Here is a 13,025-nt window from a genome sequence, read left to right as displayed (position 1 = left end):
GCTGTTTTAAAATCATGAATGACTTTTCTTTAATATCTGTTCTTTTCCTGGTGGGAGGAACCGTCTGCTCCCTGTGACAGCAGCAGCCAAAGTCCTCGAAGGCATCAGGGAGCGTCACAACATCTGAGAAACACGACCTCCGGAGCGGCACCTGAAGGCAGCAGGAGGAGCAGCGGAGGAGCTGAGTGAAGGAACCTGTTGGATCATTCAGTCTGATCTGTCATCATCATGGAGAGCAGGAGGCTGTCGGACGAGGCCGTGTCTGCTGCCTGCCAGGAGGGTCACCCCGTCACCCAGGTGAGGTCTGCATGTTTCTGTCCTCTCTGTTGGTCATGATTTCATTTATTCTGTTGGAGCTCTCCCACCGTACAGATCAGGGCTGAGCGGCGAAGCTGTAATGCAGTCAAACCTGCTGGCTGTGACTTCAGACCTGCACATACCTGCAGACTGACACATTCTGGGACGTTCAGTTCAGGATGTCAGTTGAGCTGCAGATTTATCTCACATTTAGCCTAAAAGAGTCGAGTCACAGCTGGAAGTGAAGTTTGTTAACCTCATGCTGATCTGTGAGGGTCCAGGATACTTAGCTTACAACATCAAATGAATGAAACATGTAATTATGACTAAATTACTACAAACACACACAGATTTACATTTCTGTTTTCATCTTAGAGTTACTTTTGCTTTTGGTTTCTAAGTCAAATCACTTCATGTATTTACTGTTAGTCAGTGTGAAGCTTGGACAAATAAAGGTGTCACTGTGACGAGGAGTTCTTCTAATTTTGGCAACCAACCATTTAATGCAGACTATATTAGTAAAGTAGTTGGCTACTTGGCTATCAAGGAAACACAGGACTGAAGTTAAAATGACCACAAAGAGACATAAAGAAGCCATAACGAGATGCGAAATGACTGCAAAGAGACACACAAATTCCAAAAAGAGTTGCACAGGGACCGGAAACAAATGCAACATGATCATAAAGAGATGCAGCACGACTTTAAAGAAATGGCAAAAGAAAGCAAAACGACCAGAGAGGAACAAAACAACATCGTCACTGCACATGTGGCAAATGATCACATGAGGAAGATACAACGCAACTGCAAGGAGACACAAAACGACTGCAAAGGCATGCAAAATCGCCACAAGTGACCAAAAGTCGACCACAAAGATGCAAAATGATCACAAAAAGGTGCAACTATGAAGAGACAAAAAAGCCACAAAGAAGTGCAAAAGTGACCATGCAGAGATGCAAAATGACCACAAAGACACAAATAAACCACAGAGAAGCAAAATGATCATAAAGAGACACACAAAACTATTGCAAAGAGACAAAACCAGAGACAAAACAACAAAAGCAATGGCATACAGCTACAGAGACACAAGACAGCTGCAAACAGATGTAAGAAACAACCACAAAGAGACTATAAAGGAATACAATAGAATACTTTATTGATGCCCCATTGGGGGAACTTTACACACCACAGCAGCATCCAAAACTATAGAAAGTACAAGAAAATAGCAATAATTAAGTGATATGCATCCTGGTGTCGGCACACAGCAGGTCCATGGTCCCACCATCTCTGGAAGGAATTATAAAGACACACAAACCAGTCACAAAGATAAACAAAGTGACTGATAACAACAGGGCTGATTTCAGTTTGGGTGTCTTGGTCTTATTCAGAAGGTAACATGTCTGTTCTGAGCTAGAACATCCCCAGTTCACGTCCCAGTCAGGACACTGACTACATGGAGTTTGCATGTTCTCCCCGTGTAGCGTGGGTTCTCTCCGGGTTCTCCAGCTTCCTCCCACAAGGTCCAAAAACATGTTGAGAATAATTGGTGATTCTAAATTGTCCGTAGGTGTGAATGTGAGTGTGCTTGGTTGTCTGTCTCTAAGTGTAGCCCTGTGATAGACTGGTGACCTGTCCAGGGTGTCTCCTGCCTTCGCCCTGAGTCATCTGGGATAGACTCCAGCCCCCCACGACCCTAGTGAGGATTAAGTGTATAGAGAATGGATGGATGGATGTTCAGTATTCACTCTGTTTTTAGCTCTGCTTTGGTCTCCTCCTCCAACTCTGCAGGGAAATATTTGACTCTCCAGCTGCTAAATGCTCCAGTTTGTCATTTGGTTCTGCTCAGGTCATTTACAAGGAGATAAAAAAAAAAGCTAAACACACTGATTTGAGCAGACCAACAATATTCCTGTTGTCTTTGCGATGTTTGTCTCTGCAGGACTTCATGATGCAGCAGACGATGCTGAGGGTCAAAGATCCGGTTCGATCGTTGGACTTCTACACCAGAGTTCTGGGAATGACGTGAGTCCTCAGAGTGTTCCTGAACCTCTCCCAACACCTCCAACTTCCTCCTGCTCTGCTCAGCTCACAGAGCAGCTGGAGTCTCCTTCTAACCTCCGGCCTCCTCTGTGGTTTCCAGGCTGCTGCAGAAAGTCGACTTCTCCGCAATGCGGTTCACCCACTATTTGCTGGGTTATGAGAACAAGTCGGAGATCCCAGCTGACATTAAGGAGAGGACAGCGTGGACTTTCTCTCGCCGAGCCACTATAGAGCTCACACAGTACGCATGAAGGCCACAATGCACCAAATTCATTTTAAACACAGTGACACAGTTCAGATCAAAAACCTGCAGCACTTTATTATGACTCATTTAATGATGCTGTCATCTGTCTGTCAGTAACTGGGGCTCAGAGAATATAGAAGACCTGTGCTACCACAACGGGAACAAAATCCCACGAGGATTTGGTGAGTTCAATTTAAGCAGAATTTATTTTTTCAGGACAAAATAAGGACATGATGACTGTCTGATGGCAGTTCAACGTCCAGAACATCTAAATCAAATCATAAATGTCTGAGATCGATGTGAAGCATTTGGCACACGTCTTTGTTTCGTGGTAGATCGTACTGATTGTGTGTGTGCTGGGCGTAGCCGACTGTCTTGTCTTGTCTTGTTGAAGGTCATATTGGCATTGCTGTTCCTGACGTTGATGCAGCCTGCAAACTGTTTGCAGACAGAGGAGTGACATTTGTCAAGAAAGAAGACTTAGGTGAGTCAAACGGCACATCGCATCGCAAAGCACAGGAACCACTCACCTGGTCAAACTGAGTTCAGACTCTATGAGACTGTCTAACATCTGTTATTAGATTAGATAGAACTTTATTGATCCCTTTGGTCGGGTACCAGAGGGAAATTGTTGTTATACACATACATAGAAATGTGTTTGGCTCTTGAAATCTGTTATTTCTGGGAAATCAGCTTTTTAAATTTGCACATAGCAGACTGTTCACTAAAGTCTTACAGGCAGCTAACTAAACAGCTAAAGTCGTGGAAAGACAAAGCAATAGAAAGACAGCTTATGACATAGCTGAAGTCAGAAAGACAAGTAACTACACAGCTAAAGTTAAACAGACAGCTAGCTACCCAGTTAAAGTAACAGAAAGACAGCTAACTACACAGCTAGCATCACGTACAGACATTCAAAGTAATAGAAAGACAGCCACTTACACAGCTACAGTCAGAAAAGCAGCTAGCCATGCAGCTAAAGTTACAGTGCTCAGATGAAAGCTAGCTGCTATGCTAGCTGTGGCTACCGACAGCTAAAGCTTCAAGTCACTGATTTTTCTTTCGATTTTATCTGAGAAATTAAAGATATTATTTTGATGAAGTTAAAGTGGCATTTTAAGTTTGTTGTTTCACATCATTAAATAACACAGCAGCTAAATTAGCTACTACAGGTAGCTAGCTTAGCAGGTCATAGCAACAGTCTCATTTTAATTAGATTATCCACATCACACTGCAATGTCTGCATTTTTCAGCTATATTTTAAAAGAGTTTTTAAAAGTAATAATCAGCCTTAGATTCTACAAATTGTCAGCATTATAACCTTTCTGTCTTTGTTACAGTTTGTCATCCAGACTGAAAGCTTCCAACCCTTCTTGCCTCTGTAGTTACCACTCCCTGCCTGTAGAGGGCAGCACAGCTCAATGCAGACAGATAGAAGCTGTAGTAACTATTTCTTCTTTCTGTCTCTCAATTAATAGTTATGCACAACTTATAGAACATGTTTATCCATTTTAATCTTTAATTAAAAAAATAAATAAATATAAAAATGTTAAATAAAGCCAATAATGACAATGGATGTGCACAGCTTATATCAACATACACATATTTCATATTATACACGTACAAATGATGTAAAACTCATATATAAACCATCTATAAAGGTGTCTAAACAGAACATACAATAGGCTTTACATTCATGTTCTGCAGTTTACCCTAAAAAATAAGTTGCTACCCTGAATGGAACTTTTGTTAAACACTAAATGAAAAATTCAAGAATAAAAATAAAAATGGCAGCACTGAAATGTAAAAATGTACGACATACTGCTTAAAGACAGATGTCTCTACAACACCTACATGCTCTCCCTGCATGTCTGCCTGTATATTTATCTCCACACTTGCTGTTATAACTAGATTTCTACCAGGAGGTGGCGCTCACAGTCAGGCTGTGGCTTAGACTGGATGGTTTAGATCCCAGGAATGAATGTTCTTAAAACCCACCATTATTACACTAACTACAACCCCTGTTCCTCGTCACAGGTAAAATGAAGGATCAGACCTTCATTCAGGATCCTGACGGCTACTGGATCGAGATTTTAAGTCCAAACAGCATGCTGTCCTTACTGTCACCGTAGAGCCGAGGCCCACAGAGGACTGTGGTGCTGTTAGTATTATGGGTTGTGAACACAGCTGAAACAAAAGAGCACATTTTTGTCGCTCCTGGCTGTCTTGTGTTTTGTGTTGTTTTTTGTTATGTTGCTCAGCTACTTGTGGTCCTTCAGATTTTAACATCCATGCTTGTTTTTTTTTAAGAAGAACTGTAAATAAGAAGTGTCTCTGTTAAATCTGTTGATGGCCTGTTGCAGTTTTGACGATGTTTAAAAAATCTGAAACCATCTTCTGCTCCATTCAACAGGGAAATATGCTTTTTATTGCACTGCGTTTGTTGGACAGCTGTAGTTGTTTGTCACTCAAGTATTATGAAAAGCATGAAAAGCTCATGAAATGGTGCTTTTTAAAAAAAAAACTAAACTATAAACTGTTCCAACCAGTTCGGATCAGTGGGGCAAAGCGAGCATGTGAAGGGTTCACTTTGGGTTCTGGGGAATTTCTAAAGTTTTAAAAACCAAACAATCCATCTGCTCACTGAGAAAGTTAGCAGATTAATCAGCAATAAAAAGATTATTTGGTTGCACATCAACCAGCTGCAGAATACTGTTTACACACTAAGGCATCAGGGATATTGATCTAATTATAGTCATGTTGTGCACTGAGTACTTTCAGTTTGATACTTAAAGCACATCTTTTTGTTTATACGTGAACACTTAAGCAGGATTTCCTGACTTGGACCTTGTATTGTATTTGTTTTGTACCTTTACATAAGTAAAAGACCTGAATACTTCCTACACCACTGCTGAACTTTGATTGAGAAGAAAATGTGAACAAAAACCTTCCCATGTATCTCAATTTGATCATTAAAGCTGATCTAAAGGCCAACAGATACCTGAAGGAGGAAATCTACAGTATTGACAATTAGATAAAATGTGTGTATTGATGCTAAATAATAGGCAGAATATTGAACTTTAGAAACTGCAGCATGTGAAGCTAAGAGCATCTCCTTGAACATTTTTTTGAATATTCAGGTGTCGCAAACTGCAGGGTGTTTTCTAGAAAATGTCTGTGAAGATTCTCAGTCATCCAGGTCTTGGTTATTCTCCTAGATTAATTGTATCAACTGGATTTGCTTGGGTTCCTTGAAGATGTTCCACCTCTCATCCAAGAGGCTTCATCAGTTCTGACTGACTAGTTGGGAGTTCCAGATACTTCTATCCTAAAGGAGCCATTTTCTAGAGAAGTAGTGAAAGTATCAGTAACATAGGCTGAGTGAAGATGTTCAGAGGCTCTTGTTGGTTTGCATTTAGGGATGATATTGTGTTTTTTGTTTTGTACTCTTCATCTCTGTTGATGAGGATTTACACAAAACACTGTATACTGGGGCAAAAAACAAGAGCCAAAAATACTGATTTCACTCAAAGCATTTTAAACGTCTCTTTATAGTCTGACTGAGAGGAAGTCAGCTGCCTGGAGCGAACATTTTACTGAGTTTCATCCTTGGATACCTGCTGTCTGACCTAATCGTCCATTTGCTGCTTTGTTTTCATGTGTTAAACTCAGTGTAATGTTCATAGAATGACTCTCTGTGTGTAACAGCTTCTACTGACCGCATGAAGACATCAACCGTCTTTTTCTTCTAGCTGATGTTAGGGAGGTGAAACGCCGCCTTCACGATGTGTATCAAAGCTGCAGATTCATTAGTTGTAGTTCGACAGCTGGGATGACTGTCTAACATCTGACACGTGGAGATTTTCCATCAACAGGTGAAACTCTTTGCGGCGAGTGTCAGAAAACCACCAGCGTCCCTGTGATCGTCCTCACAGTGAACCATCACTACACTCAGGTGCTGAGTTTACAGAAAATCTGACTCACATGGAAACAAATGAGCGGATGTGGATGAATATGTGGGTGTTAAATATGAGGAGTGAAACGTCTGCTCCACATGGCTCACTGCTGTTTCCGTCCAGTCAGGCTAAAAACAAGCATTTAAACATGTTCATCGCTACAATATGCGCTGTTTTGTGCTCATTTCCTTGAATCTCTACAACCAAAGTGGAGAGTGTAAAAGTCAGCATGACCCACAGAGACACAGCAAAGTGGAAATAAAACAGAAACATCCTTTAGCTTTGGATTTGGGACCAAATGTATGAAAATGTGGTAAAGAGTCGATTAGAAGGATCATCTTGATGGATTTAACACCTAAAACGTGTCCAGATGAAGGAGGATTTTCCCTAACCTGGCAACCCAAAAGGTCTTCTTATTAATGGTTCATAACAAACCTATAAAGCATTAGTAAATGATTTATTAACCATTAATAAACACGTTAATTACAGCATAATAAACTGTTTATAAAGGGCTCTTTAATTACAGCAAACTGACAGCAGATATTACAACTGCATTGTGTTTGTCATATTAAATCGAGACGCAATTTTAGTGCATCTTGTTTTATCACTTTAAAGGCTCCACATAAAAAGGACCCCCAAAAAAAGATTTTTAAAAACATCTCCAAAAACTCATATAATTGAAACAATATGTCTGGGGAAAAGAACATATCTATATAAGCTGTTTAATCTGAGGAAGCAAAAGCTTTTTAAAGGGCCATATGTGACGCGTCAGTAGCTGTTTAGCGGATGGATAAAGTTTGCATTACGCTCTCGTAGCCTCTTCCAGCCTCAGCGTCTCTTCGCACTGTTTCCACTTGTTATCTGCTCTTTGTGTCTGTCTGTATGTAAAGCGCTGAGCGGCTCATGCCACCTAATTTACCGCCGGTCACTTCAAAGCGGCGTCCCGGCGTGAGAACCGTGTCGGCTGACCGGGGCGGATTTACGGCCCGCGGAGCCGTTCCCAGGCCTGTCAGCCTTTAATCCTCCATTCAGCTGGAAATGACGCCGTTTTCTTCTCTGGGAGGATTTAACGGGTGCAACAGTGATTTCAGCGTGTAAATCAACTGCAAGATGAAGGCAAAGACCAAGAAGGAGTGGATTAACGTGTGTGTGCATGTGTGTGTGTAGGTGTGTGTGTGTGTGTGTGTGTGTGTGTGTGTGTGTGTGTGTGGGAATGCTGCCTACTTGCTCACAGCTACTTTACCTAAGAGAATTTGAGGTAAAAGCATTTTGTTTTGCAGATCGTGTCGAGAAAACGCGCCGCTCTGGAGCTTTCAATCGTATCACATGGTCTTCCTCAGATGGTGCTGAGTCATCTCGGACATGCAGACTTCTATTCCAAAGATTTAGACTTAGACTGACTTTCTTAATACCAGAGGGAAATTCAGGATTAATAAAGTCAGGCTAAGTCCCTTCGGTTTTCAAGTCATCTTTAAACTGTGCAGAAAATAGGACACAAGACAAACTTCTGAGGAAGATCAGGTGACACACAAAAAGCTACTGACCAGACGTGGTGCTGAGCTCATGGATGAATGATGGGCCAGTGAGCACCTGGACACACATGTGTACAAGACCTGCTGCTACAGAGGACAGCCCCCTTGTTGTATCTGTTGAGCATCTCTTTGTAGCATTGTCTCTCTATTATGGTCATTGTTTGACTCTTTGTGGACATTTTGTTGTTGTTTTTTAGTGCTGACCGTTTTGTGTTGTCTCCAGGCATTTTGTGTCTCTGTGGTCATGTTGTGTCTCTTTGTGGCCATTTTGTTTGTCGGTGTATTTTTTTTTTGTTCTAATCTTTTGTCTCCGTCGTCATTTTAAACCTCTTGTGTCTCTTTTTGGTCTTTTCTGCTCAGTTTTTGTCTTTTCATTGTCATTTTGAGTCTCTTTGTGGTTGTTTTACATCACTTACATTTTTATTGTTTGTCTCTTTGGTAATTTCAGAGCTAACTGTCTCTCTACATCTCTTTTCATGGTCATTTGTGTCTGCTAATTGTTGTAGTCATTTTGATCTTGTGGTTGTTTTATGGTCATCTCTTTGTGGTCAGTGTGTGTCACTGGTAATTGTTGGTCTTTTTGTGCAATTTGTTTGTGTTATTGGGGTCATTTTGTGTCATTATGTGTCTGTTTGTAGCCATTTTGAGTCTTCTTGTGGTTGTTTTACATCAGTGTGTTGTCATTGTGGCCCCCTGACTCTTTGGGGTTTGGAGTGCATTTCAAGTGAGACTCAATTTGAAGGCCAGTGGATCCATCAGGGAGCTAAATCAACCTGATGTTTTCCGGCATGGATAGCCATGTTGCTCAAGAGCAGTTTAAAGGGCCATTTCAGTATTTTTGCAAATTTACTGGGCATCTGGATCTGTGCCTTGCAGGCCTGTTCATGTCCAGATCCCTGAATCATCATCTGCATCTTCAATCTGTTCATATATGTCGGGTGAACAAAAGAAAAGAGCTCTAACCTTCCTGTGCCAAAACCAGAAAAACGATGGCACAAAGATGGCCGTGCAAACACCAGTCAACATGAACAACATCTATGCAGATGTAACAGCACATTTTTAAAGAGCGGATGTGTTATTTTGTTGTGCGTTATAACTGTTTTGTGAATGTCAAAGATCTGCAAAGCATGAAGTCCATGTCAAAGAGAGTTGTTCTCTACCACAGGAAACATTGTTTGACATCCAGGGTTTTCTTCCGTTACTTGTCTATGTCATCATGTGACTCATTTGCATGATGCCTAGCTAGCAGCTTCCTCACAGTCCATCCTTATTCGCTCTGTTGATCTGCTTCTGTTTGAGCTACATTTCTCTGCTGTTCCTTCACTTTTGTCGGACCAGCTGACCAATCAGAGCAGACCGGGCTTTTCAGAAGGGGGTCCTTTAAGAGACAGAACTGTTTCAGAAAGAGGCTGAGAAGTTCTGCAGGAATGTAAAACATGAAATAATGTGTTGTTGAAAGCAAGTCAACACACCAAAAATAAAAGTATAAACCTGTAAATGTGCATTATATGGGCTCTTTAAATTGGCATGTACACTCAACAGCCACTTTAATAATTAAAACCACACACAATAATGTCATCCAATACAACAGCTAATTTTATGAAGCTTCTGCATTTTCAGTGTTTGGCATCAAGGCGGTGATAATTCTACTTTATGTTTTTTGTTGGTTTCATGGTATAGTGTGGTGGTATACTGGACTGTACACTGTGTCCCCCTCATGTTTATTAATGGAGTGGAAAAGATTTTAAAAACGTTTTATCCCCCATTACAAAGTAGAATTCTCACTTCTTTGACTGAAAATAAACAAGTTTTCTAAAAGTAGAATGTATGGCGGTGCAGTTGTGTTTAATTATATTAAATTGAACAGATGTTAAAGAACTCTGTGAGTGTAAATATAAATATCAAGTTACTGTATAAAAAAGAAAAACACAGGAACAGCTGCCCCTTCTTTTTTATTACAGCAGCAAAACCGTTTAGTCATCTTTATTTGTACAAAGGCACGCAGGGCATCACAGATATTTGGTGGAAAATTCAGTGAAAGTTTACATGTAAACCACAGATATTAAAAAAAAAAGGTCTAATATGATCAAATATTAGTTGTACAGTCTTAATATTTGTCCCAGCAACTGTCTGAGAATCCTGGGAGACAGTTTGAGATCAGTTTGGTTCTCAGTTCATAGATTCTCCATGAAATAAAATACCAGACACAGCAAGAGTCTGGTAAGTCGGGTTAAACATGAATGACTGAATATTAGAGGAAGACTTTGGTTTATTACTCTTTGTCAGTGTTTCAGGTTTGTTTTCAAGGATAAGTCTGGTGTTAGTCTATGTTTATGTTACTGTCTACAAACCTCATCTCCCAACACTTTATCCCCCAAAAACATACAGTTTTATTTTATTTTAGGCTCAGTAATTCCCTAAAACAGTTTTTAACAAGCTGGAGGAAATGCAACATTCCTTGGGAACTATTTTCATCGGTGGATTAATCCACATCTGGTGCTCCAGTGAGTCTTTGATCCAGCAGGATGGTGCATGTGGGAGTGAGATAAAATCGTCTTAAAATATAGAATATCACCAGACTTATCAGGGTTAAACAATATCAAATGTGTAGTTTTGTCCAAGTGGAATTAACCTCACAGAAGAGCAGCTGATCACACAGAACATGTTTAAACGCAGTAAAGCTGAATAAGACACCACATTAAACCACACATTTCAACCGGTCTGTAACAGCAGCAGCAGGCGGAGATCAGTAAAAAAAAACCATCCCAGTGGTTAACAGATTAACAGAACGAGCTGTCTGAGTCAAGTGTTAAAACCAGTCGGTGAATGAAACTGTGATTAAAGTGTTTCCAGGCTGTTAAAGTGTCAGTTTGTCAACAAGTCAGAGGTTAATGAGCAGCGCTGCAGTCAGAAAGCTCCAACCTCAGTCCCCCACGGCCGGTAGGGTTTACCGCCGTGAGGAGTGTGGGAGGAGGAGGAGGACGAGATGGGAGGACTGGTGGCGGCGGTGGCGGAGGTGAAGGAGGAGGAAGGGAAGATGGGGAAACCTCCGTGGAGGGCGATGGGGAACGACGCCGAGAGGGAGAGGAGGGAGGCGGAGAGAGGGGCGGGGGTGCAGGGGAGCACGAGGGACGAGGAGGAGGAGGAGGAGGAAGGAGAGGAGGAGGCGGAGTCTACGTGGGAGGAGAAGGAGGAGGAGGCCACGCTACGCTGCGACAGCTCCGCCAGCCTCTGGGGGGCTCCACCGCCTCCGCCTCCAGCATCCGGGGAAACCGGAAGGCCGCTCAGTCCGTACGGCAGAGGACGCAGCGCAGCCACGGCAGCCGCCCAGTGAGGGGGGTGGAATGGGTGAGGTAGAGGATGAGGCTGCTGGGGGTGGTGGGGGTGGTGGTGGTGGTGGTGGTGGGGCGAGTGGGAGGCGGCCGTCAGGGCGGCAGCGTCGCGTTGGGAGGCGCAGGAGCTGAGGTGGGAGAGGAGGCGGCAGCGCAGGGGGTCGCTGGAGTCCAGGCCCTCCACGGCGCTCAGGTAGCGGGAAACCTCGGTCACACACTCCCTGAAACCCAGAGACAGGAAGTCCAGGGCCAGAGCGTGGGCGTCGAAAAAACCTGCAGACAGATGGGGAGACGTGAGACACACCTGGACAGGGTTAACATGACGGGGGAGGCGGGGGAGGAAACAACTCGATGGGGTCAGCTAGGACTCAGGTCACACAAAGAGTTATTCTTTATTCTACTTATTGTCATTGTTTGGGTGTGGAACAGGTGCACATGTCACTGCGCGTTATACCATGTATGACTGTGTTTGTGACCAATGAAGGCCTTGAATCCTTGAATTCTTAAGCAGAGGCCATTTTAAAATGAGTTGCTCTGACCAGTAATTATTCAAATCTGTAATTTGTCATTTTTCATCCATCCATCCATCCATCCATTATCTATACACCGCTTAATCCTCACCAGGGTCGCGGGGGGGCTGGAGTCTATCCCAGCCAACTTAGGGCGAAGTCCATTTTTCATCCTCTCTGCAATAATATTTAGAACTAAAATGACCTCCTGCTTTTCAGCCAACTAGCAGCTCCTTTTGTAAATTAAAAGTCTGTTCTAGCATCCATCGATTATCTATACACCACTTAATCCTCACTAGGGTCACGGGGAGAACATGCAAACTCCACTCAGAAAGATCCTCGGTGTCCTCACTGGGATGTGAACTGGCAACTTTCTTGCTGCAAGGCAACGATGCTAACCACCGTGCCACCTTTTATTTCTGCAATAAAATCTTGTATTTTCAGTGTTTTGTGTTTAGTCAAAAGTTTCAAAACTGTCACACCCTAATATATAGGAGACATCTGTCCAGCTGTTAAATGTGTAAAACTTTTATAGATCATGTCAATAAGCTAAAGAAAGTAGACTTAAGAGTTTTAAACTAAAGGTTTTTATAGAAAACTATATGAAACCATAAAACATGTGGAATCTTAAAGGTCCCATATGGTGAAAATCCATTTGTTTTGTATTTGTTAAAAACTAGAATGTGTAAAATAAAAGCTGTTAAGATATGAATGTATTTTTCCCATCGCTCGAGCCACCACAGAAGCTAGCTCGCCTCATAGCTTCACCAGCTGAATTCGACTTAAGTGCTCATCCTCCAGAAACTCTGCATAATCCTGCTTCCTCGCTGCCTGCTGCTTTCAGGTGAGACAAAGAACAATTGCCTCACAGTCCACCAGGTTTATTTACTTTGTAGAGTGACTCTAAAATGTCTCAGCCAATCCCAAATGCAGAGAGAGAGTCTTCTTCCTGTAGGGGGACAGCAGCAGCTCAGCTACACTACAGCTATAGACACTGATACAGCCGGTTTAGAACTAAAACCATCTTTGTAGTATTTTGAGTTGAAAAATTCAAATGCACACTCTGGGGACGTGAGATTTTCATTAATTTGCTGAAAAAGAGTGTGAGATCCAGTCAA

The 13,025-nt window shown here is 42.2% G+C and overlaps 2 protein-coding genes across 2 annotated transcripts in view; one reads left to right on the top strand and one right to left on the bottom strand.

The window, feature by feature from the left end:
• The first annotated feature begins 168 nt into the window (after positions 1-168).
• On the top strand, positions 169-5,483 carry LOC103369401 (lactoylglutathione lyase-like). The gene is made up of 6 exons (XM_008298106.1): positions 169-297; positions 2,234-2,316; positions 2,435-2,575; positions 2,693-2,760; positions 2,973-3,062; positions 4,616-5,483. Exons 1-6 carry the CDS (start codon positions 229-231, stop codon positions 4,708-4,710), a joined length of 546 nt encoding a protein of 181 aa, XP_008296328.1. The 5' UTR covers positions 169-228; the 3' UTR covers positions 4,711-5,483.
• Positions 5,484-10,000: 4,517 nt separating this feature from the next.
• hey2 (hes-related family bHLH transcription factor with YRPW motif 2) overlaps positions 10,001-13,025 on the bottom strand; it is an 8,581-nt gene continuing 5,556 nt past the window's right edge. The window contains exon 5 of the mRNA XM_008298105.1: positions 10,001-11,671. Coding sequence (XP_008296327.1) covers positions 10,974-11,671 — 698 coding nt within the window. The 3' untranslated portion in view covers positions 10,001-10,973. The remainder of the gene's footprint in view (positions 11,672-13,025) is intronic.

This window comes from Stegastes partitus, unplaced genomic scaffold (genome assembly GCF_000690725.1).
Source record: "Stegastes partitus isolate 25-593 unplaced genomic scaffold, Stegastes_partitus-1.0.2 Scaffold1282, whole genome shotgun sequence".
NCBI classification, from domain to species: Eukaryota; Metazoa; Chordata; class Actinopteri; family Pomacentridae; genus Stegastes; species Stegastes partitus.
Note: the sequence above shows the minus strand (reverse complement) of the source record. Positions and strands in the feature narration are given on the sequence as shown.